This window comes from Haliotis rubra, unplaced genomic scaffold (genome assembly GCF_003918875.1).
Source record: "Haliotis rubra isolate DU_JTF1 unplaced genomic scaffold, ASM391887v1 Scf283, whole genome shotgun sequence".
NCBI classification, from domain to species: domain Eukaryota; kingdom Metazoa; phylum Mollusca; class Gastropoda; order Lepetellida; family Haliotidae; genus Haliotis; species Haliotis rubra.
Window position 1 is genome coordinate 874,858 of NW_025766925.1, and position 25,869 is coordinate 900,726.

Sequence of the window (25,869 nt, forward strand, 5' to 3'; positions counted from 1 at the left end):
TCAGTTACAGTTTCTTGTTGATGTGAATTTGCTGCGTTCATCCAGTTACTGCCCTGTAAACTGTACAATAGCTGTAGTGTACAACAGTGGAACAAGAATGAGATTAATACTTATTTAGCATGATGGTGTGGCATAGAAATATGGTATAAAGATGCTGAGATATTCATTACTTTTCTTAATACCTGGGTGCACACTATTACTGAGGGTGTTGATTATTTCCAGCTGAATGATTTAATCACTGAAGCTTTTCATCCTCATTTTCCTAACCAGACAGTCTTTGTAGTCAGGTTATTGTGTCATCCTAAGGTTATATCATTTAAACTGTCAAGGTAAGACATATGACATACTGCATCTTATTGTCACAAATATATCAAGACGCAAAGTTACTGCTGGCCATAAGCACCCATGCAAATTTGAAACTATGTGCCTGGCACAAGATCTACTTGACAGTGCCACAGACCTACAGGCACTAATCAAGCACTGACTAGATATATAATATGTGAAATCATATGACCTTCAGTCCTTCAAGCACCTGCTAGTATTTAACTATCCTTGGTACTTTCAAGAGACTTCAGGAGTTTATTCATTAGTTAGAGGTTCTGTCTTGAGCGTCTCTCTCAGCTTGTCAGTAGCAGTCTGCTCAGCCCTCCTCTCCACTTTACTTTATGAAGGAATGTTGACGTTTGTATTGTAAATGTAGACTATAGTGCCAGCTATGTTGACATACCTGACCCCATTGTTGTGGCATTTACATACCATGTGGTCGGTGAATCGGAACTTTAAAAGGGAGCCCAGTCACCTAGTGAATTACATAGTCACACACCTGTCTGTTGTATATTCTTGGTAAATATATTTGTTGCCTGGACCCTGTTTTGGGATAGATGGGGATCTCCGAATAATCCAGACATACAACATAGGCTTTGTTTGATCAGAGTTTCCTGTGCTTCTCATTGTACTCATCAAATATTTGAATGGAATTTACTGAATATATTAGTTTGGCATGTTCATTCTTTTGCAAGCTTTCTATATGTAATCAGTTTTGAAAACCCCACATTGTTATGAAGTTATACAATATAAATCCAGCTTTCACAGACATTAGTGGGTTGGTAGTGTAGCCAAGTGGATGAGTATTAAGGGCCAGGTTCCATTCCTCACACAGGTACTATACATGAAGTCCATTGCTGGTGCTCCCCACATGATATTGCTAGACAATTTATAAAAAATTCTTAAATTCATTCTCTCTCACTGACTCCAAACATTAGTATTTAATTTGTCCTTTCTTTCATGTTTTGCCAAGTATGCACATGAGATGTTGTCTTCTCCATGCAGTGATTTATTGCTTGCTAACACTCATGTATGCACAGTGTTTTTCCTTTAAGTATTAATACAGGAAATGATTAACTTCCCTGCTTTTTGCAGCTTTGTGTTAAAAATGCCTGTTGTATAACTGTCATGTTGAAAACATTTGCAACGGGGAAATTCATTATATTTTTTACATGCTTTGCATGATCAATTTTCTCCCTATATAAAAAGAAAACATGAAAACTATTCGTTATGAAAACTGGATGAGGAATGATAAATTACAACCTGCGCTGTCCTCATAAGGTAGATAAAAATCACACTGAAAAATGATGGTGAATTTCTGAATACTGCAATGTAGATGCAGTGATTGATGACTGTAAATGTCCACGTTGACACAAACATTATCTCGGTTATTGCCTATATTTCAGGTGCTGTGTTTGCAGGTTTGCAGTGTTCAATAAATCTATACATGATTAAACATACACTTAGTCAGCTGTAACAGGCACACAAACAGGCCATGATTGGACCACCACAGCAGAATGTTCAGACTAAGGACTTTCGTTTGAAGACTGGAAAATAAAAATTAAAACCATACACAACAACTTGAACTTATTGGATATTTAGGTGGCAGAGGACAATCTTGGTTCATATGTTGATGAAACTCAAATGTTTTTTTTATATTTTCTCCTATAGTGCTGTGTTTTCTGTAAAAATCTATAGTCAAGAAGCATAAAGATTACCAGTACTTGCAGGTGTGTTTTTTTATCTTGTCATTGAATGTTTACTGAAGTATTGGGTTTATTGCAGTAAATACAGCATGTCTGAGCTACCAAGTTACACCATTTTCCCCTGAAATTCTGTTTCTTGTGGAATGGCTGATCATCTGATGAGAGGTTGTTGTTGTCAGCCAGTTTTTCCTTTATAACTAAACAACTTGCTGGTTATGTAGCAGGGCTCGATTTAGTGCTTTGATTCTTGCACTGGTGCAACCCAATATTACAAAGTGCAACCTAGTTATCAGGTGCAAGTCAATGTTTGAGTGGGTAAACTTATGAATAAAACATCTAAATAATTAAATAGCATATTTCTGCCATTACATATTGCAATAAAAACAGTGCAACTGGAATTTGGCTGGTGCAACTAGGTTTGTATTTTAGGCAGCACCTGGTGCAGGTAGGTTAACATCTCTTAAATCAAGCCCTGTGTAGGGCTTGTTCTTGTAGTTTTATACAGTCAGATTTAGCATTTTGTTTTGTGGTTGACAGTAAGATATCCCTAGCTTGAGTAGTTTTCTAGTTACATTACTGCAAACAGTAGTATGTATAACTTTTTGAAAATTGATTCTTTTGCATCAGTGAAGTATGACACCCTGTCACCTAGTACACTGTTGGTTCATGATATGGATTAATGCTTTGTGATGATCATGGTGAGTCATGATGCTCCAAGGTCATTTTTTTTCAAATTTAAGCTGAATAATTTTATTTAATTACTATTGACATGCCCATGGCCATATATGTCACACTGTATCTTGTGACAAGCTCTGATGACTCTTGTTCAAACTGTTTTCTTGGGTTTGGGAGACAACTTAATGGGCCCTAGATTCAGATACCACAGAAGCTCTTATGTACATAAGGACTCTGTTTAACTTAAACACTGGCTGTATGCATATGATAAGTATACTAGATAAGATGATGAAGATATTGTAACATGCCCCTGTTCGTGTGCCACACACCAGGTGAGTGCAGGAAGACAAGTTCTGCTGTACTGTAACAGGACTCCTGTAACTCACAGACAGTGTCCCTGAGGACAGACTCTTAATGGTGTTCAGTCTGACATGTACGTTCACCGTGGATGGATGTCTAGGCAGTGTTGCATGTTTGGCCTACTTTAGTGTATTGAACAGTCTGGTATTGACTCTCATAAACTAGCGTGCTACTCTATCACAGGTGATTTGATCAGCTTTGTGTGGACAGTTTACTGTATTCAGACAGTTTGTTGTGTAAACCTCACGAATGCATATTAATGTGGAGAAAGCTCTATACATATGCAGTTAAAGCTTTGAAGAAAGCACGTACAGTGTAGCATTGATTCAGAAAAGAAAAATCATACATTTTTTACTAATACGAATAAATGAGTTGAAGCCTGTCTGTACCAGTTTGATGAACTAAGGTTTTGGTTTTGTTGCATTGTGTCAACACTCACTGACAAGAGATATCTAGAGTAAGACTTGTTAAAGGCGTTCCAGCTCTGTGTGCAAAGTTTGGACAATCAGTTTCTATGTTGACATGTTTGGCTTATTATCCCTGGCTGCATTGAATGAGAAAAACTGTTTGTGTATTTTTTGACACTGCACTCAGCAAGCTGTCAGGTGCTTGACGACCAGACAAGGTAATCAAGTTACTAGAGGTTGATATTATGAGCATGCCCATGGTTTTCAACCCATTGCAGCTGACAATCAGTCAAGATTGTGCCAAATTACTTTTAAGTTAATTCTGAGATTAAAATATTGGCGATTTTATTTTAGGGCAAGGTTAAATGTGGATTCACACTTCTAAATTGAATTGAGACACACACTCATTCAAGTGAAACTATAAAATGAAAGCACAATATGTTTATGACTCTTCTACCATGAGAAAATGTACCATGAACGCTTCAGAGTTCAGTGGCATGGGTTTGGTCTATTGTTTTGAATGGGGTGTTGACTTCATTACAGGAGACCCTGATAATATCCTTCAAACACTATGCTGTTGAAGAATACTTTCTCCATCAGTATGCTTTACTCGCAAAAATGGCAGGCACTGAAAGTGTGCAGCACATCTTCTTCGAAACCCAGCGTGAAGTAGGCACCCCTAAGGAACAGTAGGAAGCCTGGCAAGGTTTAGTTCGATACTGCAGCAGTGTCCCCCGCCGTGATATTGCTGGAATATTGCTAAAAGCAGCGTAAAACTAAACTCAGTCAGTCAGTCGATACTGCAGCAGCACATCAGTGTTATGACATGACCCTGCTCATTATGATGCAACAAATAGTCAGCTTAGAAAAGCATCAAATTTTCAAGAACTCTGATGTCTCAAGACTTGAAATACAAGCTGAGTCAATGTCTATCATGTTTTTCCATTGCCACACATACTTTGACCCCTAGTCTGAAAATGAAGAAAGTCTCAGGGCTCCTTTTCATTATATTTAATCTCTTTTTTACTATGAACTTTTTTTCAGTAAGATATGTTCATTTCAGAGACTAGTTGTTAGTCTATTTGACCCCTGAAGATCCAGGTTAGAATTTATATTCTGTAACCCATGCTTGTCATAAGTGGTGAGTAATGGGTCAGATTCAGCTTCGCTGACTTGGTTGACACATGTCATTGTATCCCAATTGCTTAGATCGATGCTCATGCTGTTGATCACTGGATTGTCTAATCCAGACTTGATTATTTACAGACCACCACCATATACCTGGAATATTGCTGAGAGCAGCGTAAAACTACACTCACACACTCAATACTGCAAATCTACATTTTATAGCTCATAATTGTGAATATATGCATTTATACATGGTAGCTAGTTCTATTCATGGTAGAATCCCAGATAATCATGTCATTGTTGGTGTTCACTTTATATGAAGCACTACTGGTACTTGGCCTTACCATGCCTCTATTGGCTGCAGTAACAAGGCTGACATCAATGTTATGTAAGTGGATAGACTTTGACATTTATAAGTTAGAGAAATGCATTGCATTTCAAGTGAGCTGAAGAGCATTCATGATGTTTAGGTGTGCCTTTTGGAATTCAAGTGTGCAAACTTACTGAATCTTATTGTGCATGAAGATGGTTGGTATTTTCCCATGTTTGTCATACATACCTGTGGTTTCATACAATACACTTTGTCACAAGGTTGGTGTGTTAAAAATTCTGCCCTTCAGGTGACATGTCTTTATCATAACCATGCTGCTATAAGTTGAACTGTTTTGTGAGCATTTAAAAACAAGGAATTTCAAACCCTAATACATGTTACACTGTTTCCATTTCATAAATAATTTGTCAGGTGTCAGTTACATATGCAATGTATAATACCACATGTACATAATATATGACATTTATAACATGGTGTTTGATGTGGAAAATATTGCATGATATACTGTTGTTATATATTGTGTTTAGCTCATGTACAGGAAGGGGCAGTGGGGTAGCCCAGTGGGGTTAAAATGTTCGCTCGTCACGCCGAAGACCCGGGTTCTATTTCCCACGTTGGTACAAGTGCATTTGTAGTGTCCCCCCGCTGTGATATTGCTGGAATATTGCAAAGAGCGCGTAAAACCACACTCACTCACTCTCTTAATCTTTTGTTCAGGAATGTTTACAGTATGACTGTGAGTTTCTTATGAAATATGTAAAATTTCATGATCTGAATGCTCTTACACAACTGGACTTGCTTATTATCAAGATTTATTTTGGAGTTAAGATCATTTGATGTGACAGTGTTATGGATGACATGATTAATTTTCAAATTTCGACTGGTTCATATACACTGATTCTCTGTAATACATCATGTGCACACCTGTAGCTATTGGTACACACATTGCTGCCGTGTTAAGTGTGGATACTATCTGTATGCATACAATGTAACTAGCACTGACTGGACCTGGGGCGATGATGATACTGATGTGTACTTTCAGTTGGAAGTGAGAATAGCTGAACACAATGTTAGCAATAACACAGGGGAAATCTAAACTAACTTGGTAATTTCATCTGTAGTTTCCCTGATAACATTTTTATCTTGGTTAGGAGATATGGTACCGGAGATATCAGCTGGTGATGACAGATCCCGATTTGATGGAGTGTAAACGGTGAGGCTCACATGCCTCCCAACACCTGTAACACTTACTGCCACCCTTGATAAAACTGTGTCACATACCAAACACTCCACTCTTGCCCTGCTGTCATTTACATAAAGAATAGCTGAAGAACATTATCACAGTGTTAACATGTATTATCATGGTGTTAGTGTTCAAGTTGTTTTCAGCTTAGTCCCCTGTTAAATATGCATTAAGGAAGTAAACAAGAACTGGTCAGCTTGGAGCTGGTGGACTGTTTCTGAATGGTTTTGGTTTGCTTTGTTGTTTTATGTCTCACTCAGCAATATTCCAGCTATATGGCGGCGGTCTGTAAATAATCGAGTCTGGGCCAGACAATCCAGTGATCAACAGTGTGAGCATCAATTTACGCAATTGTGATGTGATGACGTGTCAACCAAGTCAGTGAGCCTGACCACTCGATCCTGTTAGTCGCCTGAATGGGGTATCCATGGTAAAACTGTGGCATCGTATCTCATTTGGCTAGCAGTAAAACCAGCCGTTGGCTTAGAACAAACAGACACGCACACACACACATGCACACACACACACACACACACACCATTGCATGCACATGGCGATGTAAGTACAATAACTTGGAACATGACATTAAACTCACCTCATCTGACCTCAGTTGACCTCACCTAATCTCACCTGATCTCACCTTCAGCATAGTTCATTTAGTGAAAAACCAGTTTGATCCATGCAAGATATGTTTGTGATTATTGTGGTGTTTAGTGTTTTTTGCTTACAGTTACTAAAGATACAATGTACATGATACAATTATTTTCCCTGCATGTTTTGACATTTTTGACAGGTCTCATGCAAGCTGTGTGAGAACAATGTGATTTTGTCAGGAGTGTTTGACAAAAGTATTGTACTTTGTTCATCAGCCCCATTGTCCATGACAAGCAGCTTCCCTGCTAATGATGCCTATTGTTGCGCGTACCAGTAAAGCATTGTCCCATCTCATGACCACTACAGTGTGTGGTTACAACAGTGTACACAGTGTAATGTACTGACTAGTTCGTAAAATTCTGTCCAGTCCCATTTACGTTCAGATCTACTCTGGGCAGGAGTCCCTATGTAAGGGATTTCTGTAATAAAAAGATATTTACAACAAAAATAAATTCTCTCCTTGTCTCAGATAGACATAGTCCACATGATAACAATTAATTCCACTTGAAATGAAACTAAGAGGTTAGTCTTGCAGTTTCAGTGAGTGAGTGAGTATGGTTTTGCACCGTTTTTAGCAATATTCCAGCAATATCATGGTGGGGTACACCAGAAATGGGCTTCACACCCTATACCCATGTGGGAAATCGAACCCGGATCTTGGGCGCGAGGAACCAATGTTTTAACCTGTGACTGGGCTACCCCGTCACCCCTCTTGCAGTTTCAAAAGATTGTGGTATGATAGATGTAACTTGTAAGAATGGAATAAACTTAGAATCAGTTCGTTTACAGGATTGTCCACTGTTCTGCCCCTTACATTGTGAAGTGTTTCTCATGTTGTCAACACAGTGTTATGTGGGTTCTGTGATGCAGCTGGAATATTGCTGACTTGACGGAAACCAGCGTTCTTGTGGAGTGTTGGACAGCATTGTGTGTAGTAAACATCTCTTACTGTTACCAGCTAGCTGTGTATACATTCATACACTGCACTGGGTTATTGTGACACATACTGCTATAGTTCACCATACACTTACGACAAACCCTCTTTCCCTCTCGAGACTGCTTTCATTATGAGTCTAGTAGGTAGAGCATGTGCCTGGAGAATGTAGCGTCAACGATTTGATCTCCATCCACGTCCTAAGATTAGTCATACCACAAGATGTTACACGATGGTACTTCTTGTTGTGTGCTCATTTAAAAAAAAATAAATGACTGGTCTGTTCAGGGAGAGTTTTCTGTGAATGAGTATCTTGGCACTAAAAATACGGCATTTGTCCAGACTAGTACATAAACACTGCATGCACATCGCTATTTATCTGGGGCGGTGGGGTAGCCTAGTGGTTAAAGCGTTCGTTCATCACGCCGAAGACCCCGGGTTCTATTCTCTACATGGGTACAATATGTGAAGCGTATTTTTGGTGCCCCCGACTGTGATATTGCTGGAATATTGTTAAAAGTGGCGTAAAACTAAACTCACTCACTATATAATGTACAATAATCCTGAATTGAACTTTAAGTCCCATTTCTCCTCAACTTTCCATCCTGTCTGACTGAAAGTGATGGTTTGTTTAGCAGTATGTTGCTGCTTGACACAAAGTGGTTCTGGAATGAGTCAAATAGATTGTATGTTTGTGAAATAAGTGCAGTCAGTTAATAACATCAGATTAATGATGATTACAAGTGTACATGGTTGTAACATTTTCTAAACATGTACTGGACACGAGACTATCCATAAAGGTGCATGCTTCATTCAAGACTAATATCACATAACCTCAGGTGGCTGATAGCAATTGAAATTCTATTTCCTTTCAATCTTGTCATCAACATGATCCCGTAACACTTATGATTTACAATGTTTAAAATCAACAGAATATTCGACTAGTTTTATAAAAAGTAGTAAACAATAGTTAACCAATGCCAGATGGCTGAATGATTACTTTACACAACGTTAAACCCTATCTACCTTGGTAGAGGAGTCGTAACACATGGTAGACAGTAAAATGCTGTAGTGAAGCTGTTTTTATGTAAATTGACAAATATACTAGTCCAAAGAATCAATTTAATGATTTCCATGATGAGACATCAGGTGTGATAATACAGGCAATGTGAGATGAACACAATGAATGGGCTTTTGTACTGTTTATTGGTATCTGAATAATTTACTGGAATGATGGCTATAATATCAGCACCTGTTACCTTCAACATTTCCAAGCACCAAGATGTGGGAAAGATTCCATATCATGTGTGAATACATGAATCTGAGACGTTTCTGGTATCTCAATGATGTCAGTTGATGTAGCACAGGTCAACATGACCTGGTCTGCTAGTAGGTAGCAGGAGCTGACCAGAGTGGTCATTGTTACATGGTGAGATGTGTCCCCACGGATGTTGTTGGGTGTATGATTATTGATCACCAGCACATGTTGGCAGCATGTCACAGAACTCACTTCTTAGGTCGTGTGACCTTTCATATGTCAGACTGAGCATCATATTCAATACCCTGCTGTGTCACATTATTGCCACACACGAACATTGACGTTTTGCTTTGCTATGAATGTTACATCAAATTCCTCGAAACTTCTGTTGTTTAGGAATTATTTGACTTTAAAATGTGTTGCCCACTACACAAGGAATGCACCATGTACCAGATCTATTGAAACACAGAACATGCCATAATACAAATAACACTTTGTCTCCGATCAGTGCAGGCATTTTGTATTTATTTTACCAATGCATTTGTTGTTTTTCATTAATAATTGGCAAACTATTATCAGGAAAGACTCTCTTGTTAAGCTTTTCATATGATTAACATGTTTGATGAAAATCTGTGTAACTGTAAACAGTGCATGTATTTGACCTGACTTTCAAGTTTGAACAATATTTTAGGGACCGTTCATAATTTATGGCTAGGGTGATGATGATGAGTTTTATGGAAAAGCATGTACAATGTGAATGCTCCCCCCCCCCAAAAAAAACTTATGTACAAAATAAGTGAACCCCCCTGCATGTCATGTACAAAATCAATGAACCCCCCCTCCCTTCCCATAATTTCTAAGTATAATTTTAAACATATTTTTATGTGCAAAATTGCTGCCCCCATAGTTTCCCAGAACAAAATGGGTGACCCCCTAAAATCATCATCACATACACCCAATCCCCACCACCACCACCACCACCCCACCCCACCCTCACCCCTAGCCATAAATTATGAACGGTCCCTTAGTTATATCAGTGCATGTCAGGAAAACCTGATATTGTGGCCTTGGGTTGAAACATTACAACAAGGCCATACAATACGTATCACAATATGATGCAGATACGAAGCATAGTGCTGCAATATTCCATCCGAGTCTACTAAATCCAGGGATTGAGTGGCTGTTATAGCTATGACTGGTGACTGTCAACTGTGATTTGGATTAGTGGGTCATGAAGCCAAGCTCATATAGAAACACAGTGTTTTGTCCCAGGTGTACATACTCCAGTTATCATTACCAGGCTGCTTGTGTGTGTTGTTTGTGTAGAGCCCCATTCATTGAGTCAGCAGTGTGAGTGATGTAAACACGGCCTTGAAGTGAATACACTCCAGCAGTTCCTCACAGTGCAAGAAAAGGAGTTGTGTGGGGTGCACTGACACAGGAGATATGTGCTGGGTGGGGCGCTCAAGTAAACAAATTAACAAGACTCCCCGTCTGCTTAGTAACCACTGTACTTTAGCATGGTACTAGTATTTTAGGAGTCAGGGCCTAGATTTTCGAAGCTCTCTTAGCTCTAAGATAGTCGTAAGTGCCATACATTAACATTAACTTACAACTATCTTAGCGCTAAGAGAGCTTCGAAAATCTAGGCCCAAGTGAACTTAGTAGTCTGCTCCTGTTGGGCAGGAAAGGAAGGAAGCAGTCCGTCAATATGTACTTCCTTTTGTCAAACACTGACAAGCAGGAAAATCAACAGGACAAAAAGCATGATAAGGAACTAGGGGATATTGCTCTGAATTTGGGAGTGTGCACTAATAAGAAAATACGTCAAGCCTGTCAATATCATTTTACCATTTTACCATAGATACAAGTAAAGTTGGGCTTGAATCAGTTGAAGCTTTAGCCTATTTCTGAAGCTCATCTCAAAATCAGTCAGTATTTCTTCATGACACTCTGCCAAGACCCGGGTTGATGTGTCAGCACTTGATCATGTTGATGATTGTCATTAGTTTTCCCCTCTGTATTTCCTCTTGACATTAAGACTGACACACTGTCAAGGCAGTAATGGTGGGCAGGGAATACTTTCCTCTGTATTTAGCATGTATGGAATGTAAATATTTTCATTAGTTGTTTCCTAACTACTAAACCTCCTGAAGATGTTTATGTAGATTCCACATGGCAAGCACATGAAGGCAGGTAGATATTATGGAGAAACTATATCCTGGCTATACCCTCAGCTGTCAGCTGATGAGAGCAGGAAGCGGCAAGTCCGTTCTGCACATACAACACTTGCACACATCATAGTTAATATGTTGTCTTTATCAAAGTTTCACTGTGTGAGTTGTTTCATCGAACTAGTCTTAAGTATGGATGAGTTCCACCCCATTTACTTTATCAATGTATGTCCCCATTGTTTTTTTACATCAATGCAGAAAATCTGGTTTTGTCCATAATGGCTTTCATTTTGAACATATACCATTATCTACATAAGCACACACATCTATTTAATATATTACAATGTCAAAAAGAGGGTGATATTTTGTTGGTGAAACTACTGGAACACACAATTCTGTCTGACAATGAAAGTATGTGCTTTATGAGCCAAGAAAATTTCTGAAGAGAAATCAGGCTGAAAAACTCAATATTGTGTCAGTCATGACGCATATGACCTTTCACAGCAGGTGCAAGGGGTATTTTGTTTCAAATTGGTTTAATGTTATCAGTTAAATGTAGGTGATGTAGGAAGATTAATATTCAACATCTTTGTGCCTGTTTATACATGCTATAGCAAGAGGAAGATCCAGGGCCCCATGAGCACACTTGTCGCACAGCATTCACTTTTCAGATCCATTAATTAATTGAACATCAGAAAAAAATAACTCTGCATTCAAGGGGTTAAGCTGGGTCTCTTGGAAATGGCTAGCCAACAATATAAGGATCAATGCCAAAACATTGCAATTACAGTATAATGAAGTTGTCCGAAAACTTTATCTCCTTTCTCTTGGAAATAGTTAAATATATGAATGAAGAATATCTCAAACTTTTGTGACTTCTCATGTTTTCAGAAAGGGATTGGCTATTCAGAATTATGTTTTTATGTTTACTTTGGTGCCTGTTTTTGTTATTAACTTGTCTTGTGGTGAAAGCATGTCATGTTGCCATGGTTACTGCTGCTTTACGTATTGACTGTGGTCATGATGGCAGTGTCACAATACCTTTTATCAACATGTTTAAAGTGGTCATGACGGTAGTATATTTACACCTTTCTACCTAATTTCTAAGCTTTATAAACTGGCAGTCTGCAGCCCTCCCCAGAAGTCTGAAGCTCATCCTCTGTATGTTTTAGTCCTTAATAGTAAGCAATCTATTAACAATCCATATGTTAGTCTTATTAACTCCAGAATATTATGCCAAGGTCAGATTTAATTTGGCAAGTAAACTGAAAAGCGTTTGGTGCAGACTGTTTTGAGTGTGGTAACCATACAGATACTTTTCTACCATGTGTTAAAGGAGATTTGTGATCAGACATAAAACCCTTCCCTGATGTTTCATTACAGAAACCAAAAACTGTGAAATCTTTTTTGCTCTGTATTTGTATATTGTGTAAACAAAGGCTCTGATCTCATATTGGTATTTGATGGTTTAGGCTGCGTCAATGGAAATTAATGAGATCAGGCATGTTCAATACATACTGAATCAATAAATATCAAGGCTACCCAATCAGTTATTGGCAACTCTGTTTGCAACTTCATATTTACTGTCCAATTGAATAAGTCCATTACTGCGTCAGATTTGTTGTTCAAACACAGCACCTGCACTAGATAGGAGCTGTAGTATTTACTCCTGAAGTTAGTGACAAAGCTTACAACAACCAACTATAACCAGGATGGGGACACATGGGATTTCTGTTAGTTTTGTCTCAAATGTTTTTGTTTGCCATGTGTTAAATGTGTTTGTTTAGTTCTAAGTGGAACTAGTATGGTTTCCACATGATGAGATACAACAGTTTTAAAGGTGATAAATTGGTTGCATTCTTGAGAAATTATTATTATATCAGGTACATGGTGTGCAAGTACATGATCTGTTGACCAGGGGCTCACTGGATTCAGAAACATAATCACACATAGTCAGACCATTTTATTACCACCAAAATTAGCATAGATTCAGCCACAAAATAGAAGCAATAAGACTATTATGGGTATTTTTAAATGCACATTTGATGTGAACTTGACTGGCTGAAGTTAACTTCGCAGCTATGCATCATTGTTCATGGTGCTGAGATACAGTGTTGATATCATATATATGTCTTTCCGTTGTACTGCAGTGTAGAGATGATGTCACATGTCTGGCCATTGTACTGTGATGTAGATTTAATGTCATTTATCTGCCCAGTGTACTACATTGCAGAGTTGATTTCTTGTGTCTGTCCATCATGTTGCAAAAGGGGGGTAATATCACATGTCTGTCCATTGTACTGTGATAGAGAGTTGATGTCACATGTCTGTTGTACTGTGATTTGGGATTGATGTCACATGTCTGTTATACTGTGATAGAGAGTTGATGCCACATGTCTGTTGTACAGTGATTTGGGATTGATGTCACATGTCTGTTGTACTGTGATAGAGAGTTGATGCCACATGTCTGTTGTACTGTGATTTGGGATTGATGCCACATGTCTGTTGTACTGTGATTTGGGATTGATGTCACATGTCTGTTGTACTGTGATTTGGGATTGATGCATGTCACATGTCTGTTGTACTGTGATTTGGGATTGATGTCACATGTCTGTTGTACTGTGATTTGTGATTTGGGATTGATGTCACATGTCTGTTGTACTGTGATTTAGGATTGATGCCACATGTCTGTTGTACTGTGATTTGGGATTGATGTCACATGTCTGTTGATGCCACTGTGATTTGGGATTGATGCCACATGTCTGTTGTACTGTGATTTGGGAGTTGATGCCACATGTCTGTTGTACTGTGATTTGGGATTGATGCCACATGTCTGTTGTACTGTGATTTGGGATTGATGTCACATGTCTGTTGGGATTGATGTACTGTGATAGAGAGTTGATGCCACATGTCTGTTGTACAGTGATTTGGGATTGATGTCACATGTCTGTTGTACTGTGATAGAGAGTTGATGCCACATGTCTGTTGTACTGTGATTTGGGATTGATGTCACATGTCTGTTGTACTGTGATTTGGGATTGATGTCACATGTCTGTTGTACTGTGATTTGGGATTGATGCCACAAGTCTGTTGTACTGTGATTTGGGATTGATGTCACATGTCTGTTGTACTGTGATTTGGGATTGATGTCACATGTCTGTTGTACTGTGATTTGGGATTGATGTCACATGTCTGTTGTACTGTGATAGAGAATTGATGTCACATGTCTGTTGTACTGTGATTTGGGATTGATGTCACATGTCTGTTGTACTGTGATTTGGGATTGATGCCACATGTCTGTTGTACTGTGATTTGGGATTGATGTCACATGTCTGTTGTACTGTGATTTGGGATTGATGCCACATGTCTGTTGTACTGTGATTTGGGATTGATGTCACATGTCTGTTGTACTGTGATTTGGGATTGATGTCACATGTCTGTTGTACTGTGATTTAGGATTGATGTCACATGTCATTGGTATTGCGATACAGAGCTGATGTCATGTGTCCGTCTATGAATGTAGAGTTGGTGTCACATGTCTGTCCCTTGTGCTGCAGATCTGGCTGCTGCTGTTCATCCTCCTCTATGTCAGCTCTTACGCCTCCATCTGCCAGATCCGCAAGCGAGCAGACTCTGAAGACATGTATGCAGGTATGTTCACCTTGGTATCAATTTACATCTCAGTCGTTATGCTGTCACTCAGAGCATGCAGAACTCAAGTATTCCCTACTGTATCTGTTGACTGTGCAACGTTAATGTGTCAGTAGCCAGAGTTCCTTCAGGGCTCTTCTTCATCTCCACACAACATGCACAAAACACTTAGTCATCGTATATTTAATTTACCAAAATAGATAATATGCAGCCTCATACATTTTTCCTTTTTATCACTTGATCACGTTGATCGTGAATTCCTGATGAAATTTAACATGCATTGATTTTATTTAAAGTTGGGCAAATGATTTTACATGTAAATATTGAAGATAGCTGTATATTATTTGGATGTCAGTATGCTTAGTTGTGGTCTCCCTTAACTTTCAAATCCAACAAGTTATTAGTATCTCCCAGCATCTGAATTACATAACACAATGTTAATTGGTTTGTTTTCCAGGTGATGAAGATGCACTGGTGTACCGGATAGCGTAAGCATCTCTATTATGTTACCATGGTTACTGTTGCCACAAAAATCAGTTTATGATATGTTGTTGATGTTTTTAGGCATATAATGTAACTATAATCATTACTTCTAGCACCAGTTTTCATTTAAAACCTCTGTTCTGTGCAAAATTTAATGCATCAGAATTTGTCATTTATATTACTGAAAATCAGTGTGGCAGATGGAGCTGGACTATATTCACCACTCCAAACTGTTGTGATAGGAATGTTGCTGATGAGCAATTTGTCTTGCAGGTTGTGGTTGTGTACCTTTACACTTTCTGTGTCAGCCGGCGCTGTGCTTCTTCTACCAGTCTCTATCATCAGTAATGAGGTGCTCCACCTCTACCCCAAGAGCTACTATGTCAAATGGCTAAATGCATCTCTGGTTCAAGGTAGGTAACTCTGTTTTGTCATCAGTAACAAGCTCCTCCACTTCTACTCCAAGAGCTACTATGTCAAATGGCTAAACGCCTCTCTGTTTCAAGGTAGGTAACTCTGTTTTGTCATTAATGAGGTGCTCCACCTCTACTCCAAGAGTTACAATGTCAAGTGGCTAAACGCCTCTCTGGTTCCTCTGTTTTTTCTTCAAGAGTTACAATGTCAATTGGCTAAATGCCTCTCTGGTTCAAGGTAGGTAACTCTGTTTTGTCATCAGAAACAAGCTGCTATACCTCTGTCTCAAAGGCTACAATGTCAAGTGGCAACATCTCTCGTGGTCAGAGAAAGTTACTATATTTCTGGGTAGGTAACTCTGTTCAGCCCTCAATGTCAGTGGAATTGTTTTCCACTACCCAAAGAACTGGGGTTTTTTTGTTTAACGCCTCAATCAGCAATATTCCAGCTATATGGCAGCAGTCTGTAAATAACCAAGTCTGGGCCAGACAATCCAGTGATCAAATCAAGAGCATCAATCTACACCGTTGGGATCACGATGACATGTGTCAACCAAGTCAGCGAGCTTGACCACCCAATCCTGTTAGTCGCCTCTTACGACAAGCTTGGGTTGCTGAAGACAAATTCTAACCTGGATTTTCACGGGTCCCCAAAGAACAGGGTTTGGAGTGTTTAATGTGTTCTTAATCGTCATCATTTTAACTGCAGAAATGTTTCTTTTGCAGGTCTATGGAATCATGTGTTTGGATTTTCCAACTTGGCGCTCTTCATCCTCATGCCCTTTGCATACTTCTTCACTGAGGCCGAGGGGTTCTCAGGATCCAAGAGGGTATGTCCAGGTGTTCCTTGCTCTCAGCAGAACATTGAGGAATAATGTATCCAGATAAAGTGACCACATGACCCACTCCATGTTGTATAAATTTGATATGTGACAGGTCTTTCTGGCCTGTAACATGGCGGACAGTCAACTCTGTAGTCAACCCTTTACATATCTACACAGAGGATGTTGAGTAACATTGATTGTTACATCAGGAAATTTGTTATTAGGACAGTTTCACTGGATTCATAATCAATGATGATGTGTTGTATGATAAAACAGCTTTTGTGCAGTGCTGTTGGAAAGTATACGGCTTGATATCTATCCTGTTGTTGAAGGGATACTGGGTTATGTGTATGTTGTTATAGTATGTTCATCCATACAGTATTGTGGTGTATAAAGCCTACAGAGACTGTTTATTCCAGGATGTAAAGGACACATGTACTATGTCACGGGGACTAAAGTGTATATGTACCATGTCATTTCAGGTTATGAACAGTATTTATCTTACCTCACACATAAATGTCGCTTTCTGATTGGCTGAGCGCTCTTCTATTATTTTCAATGTACCCCGCTTACAAGCCAGTAACATTTCAATGTACCCGCTGTCAATGGCGACTCATTTGGTACTTCGTGGTAGTAATTCTTTATCTCGAATAACATTGAATCACATATGATGTATGGAAATTACCAATGTTTTGCGAATGCAAATCGATGGAAGGGAGATAACTCTAAATCTGTTTTTCTTGTCAGCAAAATCTAGCGATGGCTACAAAAAGATTTGTACCCGTGCTTCAAACAATTCAAAATTAACATTAAGGTGTTCGGTAAGATAAATACGTTTTTCACTGGTCCCTCAGGGCCCATGGGTTGATGTACCCTCGATGTTTGTTTATGTTCCCCCACCCCGCCGGGCTCAGGGAACATAAACAAACATCGAGGGAACATCAACCCATGCCCCCCTCATGACCAGTGAACAACTTATAATGTACCATGTCGTTTCAGGGAAGGAAGAGTGTGTGACATTGTACCTTGTTGATGCACTGTATGCAGGGTATAATATTGATTTCTAATGCGCGCTGGTGCTAAAATATATACAATGCAGGGGATAATGAGTGTATGAACCTTGTTTTTTAAGAGTATTTGTACAATGTTATAGGGTATAATGAACATATATACCATGTTGTTTCAGGGTGTTAAGAGTATGCACACCACGTTGTTGTAGGCTATAAGGAGTATATATAATATTGTTACAGGGTATAATGGGCCGTGTGAAGGAGGCACTAGCTGTGCTGTGTCTGCTTGCCATCATGGTGTTAGGGCTTGCTTGGGTCGCCAATGCTCTCATCAATGGTGATGAACACAGCAAGCAAACATTATTTGGTAAGTGCAATTTACATAGTTTACTTGGGCGATGGGGTAGCCTAGTGGTTAAAGCGTTAGCTTGTCATGCCAAAGACCTGTGGTCGATTCCCCACATGGGTACAATGTGTCAAGCCCATTTCTGGTGTCCCCACCGTGATATTGCTGGAATATTGCTAAAAGCAGCGTAAACCTAAACTCACTCACTCATATCGTTTACTTTCAACAAAATATTATTGACTAATAAAGTTTCATGCATGTTTTTATAGAATTGATTAACGAAATAATGTGTGTAAATTTCTTAATGTAGAGATTTCATGGCCTGCGATGATTGTTTCAGATGTGTGGCACATCCACCTACCATACCTCTACTCCTGCATCTCTTTCATCGGAGTTCTCATCCTGCTTCTACGTGAGTACACTCACCAACACACCCACCCTACACCCACCCTACCTACACACCCACACCCACACTCCACCCTACACTCAAACCCACCCTACACTCACACCTACACCCACCCATACACCCTACACCACCCTACACCCACCCTACACCCACACCTTCCACCCTACACTTCACCCTACACTACACTCACCCTACACCCACCCTACACCCACCCTACACCCTCCCTACACCCACCCTAATACTCCAACCTACATCCACCCTACACCTCCTACACCCACCAACATCCCTCACCCTACACCTCCACCCACCCTACACCCCGGCCACCCTACACCCACCCTATCCACGCCACCCACACCTACACTTCTACATCCACCCTGCCCCACCCTACACTCCCTACACCCTCCCTACACCCACCCTACACCCACGCTCACCCTACACCCACCCTACATCCACCCTACACCCTCCCTACACCCTCCCCTATACCCACCCTACACCCACGCTCACCCTACACCTCCACCCTACATCCACCCTACACCCTCCCTATACCCACACTACACCCACACACCCACCCCACCCACCCTACATCCACCCTACACCCTCCCTACACCCTCCCTACACCCACCCTACACACACTCCACCCTACACCCACCCCAGGGTGGTCATCACTGAATGATCCACTGTCCATGCCGAGCCGTTGTTGTCACCACTTGATCCCATTCCTCGGTGGTCCTGTCAACATTGTTTACATTAGTCTGTGTGTTTGCATCTCCAGTACACCAGTTCTGGACCATCTAATCTGGGCAGTGACTAAATAGTGTATCTTGTCCTGATAGCAACTATCACTGACCAGGTCTTGATATGATAATGTAGTGATAGTAAAAAATGCCTTGCAATGTGGAAGGAGTGTTTGCCTCAGAAACCTGTATGTTACTAGACCTGTTAGGTATGAACTTGCACAAATAGCTGGTTGTCTTGATTCTCCCAAACCTCAAAGTCAGCAAACATACCCAACTTGGAAGCATAATTTTTCTGTACAGGGAATATGAAAGTCTCTCAGATTTGGACAGTTTTGTCAAACAAAAACTAAACCTGAATGCCACATGCTCAGGACTAGTTTTCAAATGTTAGTAGGAGATGACAAGGGGCGTAGCTACCATTATCAAAAAAAAAGCCCAGGCTTACACATGATTATTGCTAAAAATTGAGGGCAAGCTTTGCAACTTATGTGACTTACCGCTACACGAAAAAATTTGCTTGCAATGTGCCTGATGACCAAGCGTTATGGCCTGGCTTATACATTGATATACTGGATCTAGTAAATATCATTGCGTTGACATTATGTCAGGCTGTACATGTTCATGTCAAGTTCAGTTCACAACACGGTCATGTAACTGTAACTCTGCTTTATGATGAAGAAGTGTTATCTGTCATGACCCAAGTCACTCCCTCCACACCGGAGATAACATCTGTATCCACACCCAGGTGCTTGGCATGATTGCCATGGCAAGCTGTACATCATACTGCTCTTTATGCACGGTATGAATAACTGCGCGAACATATGCGCTGTACAAATATGTTGCGTGTTGCATATATACAGTACTTACCTGTAGCAGAAAAGTAACTATACATTGTAATTTTGTAATGGCTTATAAATAGTGGGGTAATTTAACTTTAATCAAAGGAGAAGTTTTTCAAGGAGATATTAAAAAAGTTCTGTAGGTGAAAGAAGGAATACTGACAACAGGTCAAGTGTCGGCGATAGTGTCTGTTATCCCTGGGTTGATTCAAGCCAGATGTTAGATATGCTAATAACGCGGGATTTGATATTTCAGGGTTTTACCAGACAAAATATTGCGCCACATATGCATACAAATTGAGAAAGGGCACCAAAAAATTACATATCCAGTCCTGGGTGATAAAAAGGGTTTAGTATTAGGAATTAATAATAACAGTAGATTGCATGTCACATACTACTGATGTCTTTTATTCTGGCAAGTAATACACTCTAAGTTCAGGATGTCAGGCAGTCGTTTCTTGCTCAGTCTAACTTTGATATCCCTACCTTTCAGGCTTAAGGCAACTGAGCATGTGCGATAATAGTTATGTGCAATAGACATGACTACCTTTGATCATATATGTTATTATCCCCCCTTATATCCTGGCAACGTGTTTTGCGGGGGGTATTATTTTAGACTCCGTCTGTGCGGCCATCTGTGCAAATTTGTCTTTCAGAGCAGAACTTAAATATTTCCTCACCAGACTTTGCACATTGATAGGTCTGGTGTTGAACTGTTGCCTTTTGGTAGTTTTGGATTTCTGAATAAAATATTTTTTGTGTTTCCATGGCAACAACTTTGATTTCAACTAAACTTGTTGGTGCTCTTTTCCGGAGCGAACGTAAAAACACTTCAGTTCACTCTTGCCACTTTGTGGGTATCCAAGAACCTAATGACATAAATCAACAGTACCTTTCCATTATTTCCAGTATCAACATTACTGAGGTACCTCAAACTGTACATTTGACATAGTCGTAACTAGTTGACATATTCATGAAGAGTATTTTACCATTACAGGGGATATTGATGACTTAGTCTTCTTGTAGTTACTTGATGTTTTAATCAGATCTAGTGGTGGTATTCTTCATCTGGATATGCCCACCACTACATCCACATAACCTGAACCATAGCACTAAACTTGAAGTGGTTGGTCTGTCCCTGTATTTCCAGCTCCAACTTAATACAGTGTTAATTCCTGGGTCTGTGGCAATGTAATGAGATACATTGGTGGGCAAAACAACATCATGTGTAACTGTTTGAGTGTGTTGGATACAAGTATGTGTTCATTGTTTTGACAGACTATATAACATCATGTATAACTGAATGTTATTACGTGGAGGTCTGTGTAAGCATGTGTTTGTTCTTGTTGGACTTTATGACATGTGTAACTGAATGACTGTGTGTTGATGTAAGCATGAGTTCTCTGTTGCCAGACTATATAACATCATGTGTAACTGAATGTTATTACGTGGAGGTCTATGTAGTGAGTGAGTTTAATTTTACACCGCACTCAGCAATATTCCAGCTATATGGCGGTGGAGGTCTATGCAAGCATGTGTTTGTTCTTGCTGGACTAGGGTGCGTTGGGGTAGCCTAGTGGTTAAAGCGTTCGCTCGTCACGCTGAAGACCCGGGTTCGATTCCCCACATGGGTACAATGTGTGAAGCCCATTTCTGGTGTCCCCCGCCGAGATATTGCTGGAATATTGCTAAAGGTGGCGTAAAACTAAACTCACACTCACTTGCAGTACTACATAACATCATGCGTAACTGAATGACTGTTGATGTAAGCATGTGTTGATTCTTGCTGGACTGAATAACATGATGTGTAACTGAATGGCTGTGTTGATGTATGCATGTGTTGATTCTTGCTGGACTGAATAACATGATGTGTAACTGAATGGCTGTGTTGATGTAAGCATGTGTTGATTCTTGCTGGACTGAATAACATGATGTGTAACTGAATGGCTTTGTGTTGATGTAAGCATGTGTTGATTCTTGCTGGACTGAATAACATGATGTGTAACTGAATGGCTGTGTTGATGTAAGCATGTCTGAATTTATGATCAGGGCTCAGCATATATCCCATCAAGAATGGCATAACTCGTTATCATCAAGTTCTAAAACTTATTCATATTCTCTTTTCAAGTGTAATCTATCTATGGAACCATATCTAAGTGTTATTAGCGTTAGTAAATTTCGCATTGCACTCGCACAGTTTCGCTGTGGTTCCCATCAATTAAATATTGAGACAGGTAGATACACAAATAAACCAAGACATCACAGGTTATGTAACATGTGCGACAATGGATATATAGAAAACGAGTATCATTTCCTTTTAGTGTGTACTGCATATAGTTCTTTGCGCACACTATATATTCCTGCCAAGTTTTACAATACCCTTCTTTGTCAAACTACAATATATTAATGACCTCCAACAATACCTTTGTCATCAGAAATATAGCACTGTTTGTCTATTATGCTGTAAGACACCGCCAATCATATATGGCTGCAAATATGTAATATTTGTATTATGGGCAGATGGCCTACATACATTCTGCGAATAAAGAAAGATGTGTTGATTCTTACTGGACTGAATAACATCATGTGTAACTGAATGGCTGTGTGTTGATGTAAGCATGTGTTGATTCTTGCTGGACTGAATAACATCATGTGTAACTGAATGGCTGTGTTGATGTAAGCATGTGTTGATTCTTGCTGGACTGAATAACATCATGTGTAACTGAATGGCTGTGTTGATGTAAGCATGTGTTGATTCTTGCTGGACTGAATAACATGATGTGTAACTGAATGGCTGTGTTGATGTAAGCATGTGTTGATTCTTGCTGGACTGAATAACATCATGTGTAACTGAATGGCTGTGTTGATGTAAGCATGTGTTGATTCTTGCTGGACTGAATAACATGATGTGTAACTGAATGGCTGTGTTGATGTAAGCATGTGTTGATTCTGGCTGGACTGAATAACATGATGTGTAACTGAATGGCTGTGTTGATGTAAGCATGTGTTGATTCTTGCTGGACTGAATAACATGATGTGTAACTGAATGGCTGTGTTGATGTAAGCATGTGTTGATTCTTGCTGGACTGAATAACATCATGTGTAACTGAATGGCTGTGTTGATGTAAGCATGTGTTGATTCTTGCTGGACTGAATAACATCATGTGTAACTGAATGGCTGTGTTGATGTAAGCATGTGTTTATTCTTGCTGGACTGAATAACATCATGTGTAACTGAATGGCTGTGTTGATGTAAGCATGTGTTGATTCTTGCTGGACTGAATAACATGATGTGTAACTGAATGGCTGTGTTGATGTAAGCATGTGTTGATTCTTGCTGGACTGAATAACATCATGTGTAACTGAATGGCTGTGTTGATGTAAGCATGTGTTGATTCTTGCTGGACTGAATAACATCATGTGTAACTGAATGGCTGTGTTGATGTAAGCATGTGTTGATTCTTGCTGGACTGAATAACATGATGTGTAACTGAATGGCTGTGTTGATGTAAGCATGTGTTGATTCTTGCTGGACTGAATAACATCATGTGTAACTGAATGGCTGTGTTGATGTAAGCATGTGTTGATTCTTGCTGGACTGAATAACATGATGTGTAACTGAATGGCTGTGTTGATGTAAGCATGTGTTTATTCTTGCTGGACTGAATAACATGATGTGTAACTGAATGGCTGTGTTGATGTAAGCATGTGTTGATTCTTGCTGGACTGAATAACATGATGTGTAACTGAATGGCTGTGTTGATGTAAGCATGTGTTGATTCTTGCTGGACTGAATAACATCATGTGTAACTGAATGGCTGTGTTGATGTAAGCATGTGTTGATTCTTGCTGGACTGAATAACATGATGTGTAACTGAATGGCTGTGTTGATGTAAGCATGTGTTGATTCTTGCTGGACTGAATAACATGATGTGTAACTGAATGGCTGTGTTGATGTAAGCATGTGTTGATTCTTGCTGGACTGAATAACATGATGTGTAACTGAATGGCTGTGTTGATGTAAGCATGTGTTGATTCTTGCTGGACTGAATAACATCATGTGTAACTGAATGGCTGTGTTGATGTAAGCATGTGTTGATTCTTGCTGGACTGAATAACATGATGTGTAACTGAATGGCTGTGTTGATGTAAGCATGTGTTGATTCCTGCTGGACTGAATAACATGATGTGTAACTGAATGGCTGTGTTGATGTAAGCATGTGTTGATTCTTGCTGGACTGAATAACATCATGTGTAACTGAATGGCTGTGTTGATGTAAGCATGTGTTGATTCTTGCTGGACTGAATAACATGATGTGTAACTGAATGGCTGTGTTGATGTAAGCATGTGTTGATTCTTGCTGGACTGAATAACATCATGTGTAACTGAATGGCTGTGTTGATGTAAGCATGTGTTGATTCTTGCTGGACTGAATAACATCATGTGTAACTGAATGGCTGTGTTGATGTAAGCATGTGTTGATTCTTGCTGGACTGAATAACATCATGTGTAACTGAATGGCTGTGTTGATGTAAGCATGTGTTGATTCTTGCTGGACTGAATAACATGATGTGTAACTGAATGGCTGTGTTGATGTAAGCATGTGTTGATTCTTGCTGGACTGAATAACATGATGTGTAACTGAATGGCTGTGTTGATGTAAGCATGTGTTGATTCTTGCTGGACTGAATAACATCATGTGTAACTGAATGACTGTGTTGATGTAAGCATGTGTTGATTCTTGCTGGACTGAATAACATCATGTGTAACTGAATGGCTGTGTTGATGTAAGCATGTGTTGATTCTTGCTGGACTGAATAACATCATGTGTAACTGAATGGCTGTGTTGATGTAAGCATGTGTTGATTCTTGCTGGACTGAATAACATCATGTGTAACTGAATGGCTGTGTTGATGTAAGCATGTGTTGATTCTTGCTGGACTGAATAACATCATGTGTAACTGAATGGCTGTGTTGATGTAAGCATGTGTTGATTCTTGCTGGACTGAATAACATCATGTGTAACTGAATGGCTGTGTTGATGTAAGCATGTGTTCCGTCTTGCCGAACATCATGTGTAACTAAATGTCATAATGTGAAGGTCTATGATTAATGTAAGCATGTTTTCCACATTGGCAGTGTGTACTCCTGTGGGCATATCTCGGATGTTTACAGTAATGGGCCAGCTGATTGTCAAACCTAAGGTATGTACCAAGTCTGAATGGAGGAAGTAGTGTTGCCTTGTCTTTCAGAGAAAAAGATTTAATTCTGATACGGATGCACACACAATGAGCATACACGTTTATCATGTGGACTCGATCACTTGCTCAAATCACAACCACCAGTTTTTGCATGTGTGATAGCAGGTTGCAAGGCACAATTGTTATTGTTTCCTGGACTATGTAGACATCTATCATGCTTGTGTCTCTTCTTTCATTTCAGTTTTTACGTAACATTGAAGTCGAACTTCACACAGTTACTCTTGAAGAGGAAAATCTTCTCCGGAAAATCAAATCTCAGAACAATCACCACAGTAAGTATTCATATATCTAGAGCCAATTGTTTAAATATTGTTGTTATAAATACACCATTCTAAGATGCTTACCTAAAAGATCAAATATGGCTTGATGATTGAACCATCTCTCATGCCATGGAGTTATCCCACACATATTCTGATGTACATACCTAGGACAGCAGTACAGTGCTGGTGGTGGTGCTCAAGGAATTGTAACTGTCTGTTGAGACGGACATGATCAAACTTTAAGTTATGCTGTTGCTTTACCTCTGACATGTTCATCCTGTGATGATGCCTTATTCTGCCCCATGCTGTTGATTCACATCAGTTACTGTATTGGGTAGAGCAACATAATTGGCAAGCATACCATTCCATGGCTGGCATTTCCTGCAGCATGCTGAATTTAGTGGTGAAAAGTTTGCAACTTTCAGAACAGGACATGCCTCAACT

The 25,869-nt window shown here is 39.6% G+C and overlaps 1 protein-coding gene across 1 annotated transcript in view; it reads left to right on the top strand.

Moving 5' to 3' along the window:
* LOC124281354 (limb region 1 protein homolog) overlaps positions 1-25,869 on the top strand; it is a 38,344-nt gene that overhangs the window by 1,669 nt on the left and 10,806 nt on the right. Inside the window, exons 2-9 of the mRNA XM_046717389.1 lie at positions 14,752-14,845; positions 15,303-15,333; positions 15,602-15,741; positions 16,468-16,571; positions 17,816-17,942; positions 18,262-18,333; positions 25,044-25,108; positions 25,347-25,451. Coding sequence (XP_046573345.1) covers positions 14,752-14,845; positions 15,303-15,333; positions 15,602-15,741; positions 16,468-16,571; positions 17,816-17,942; positions 18,262-18,333; positions 25,044-25,108; positions 25,347-25,451 — 738 coding nt within the window. The remainder of the gene's footprint in view (positions 1-14,751; positions 14,846-15,302; positions 15,334-15,601; positions 15,742-16,467; positions 16,572-17,815; positions 17,943-18,261; positions 18,334-25,043; positions 25,109-25,346; positions 25,452-25,869) is intronic.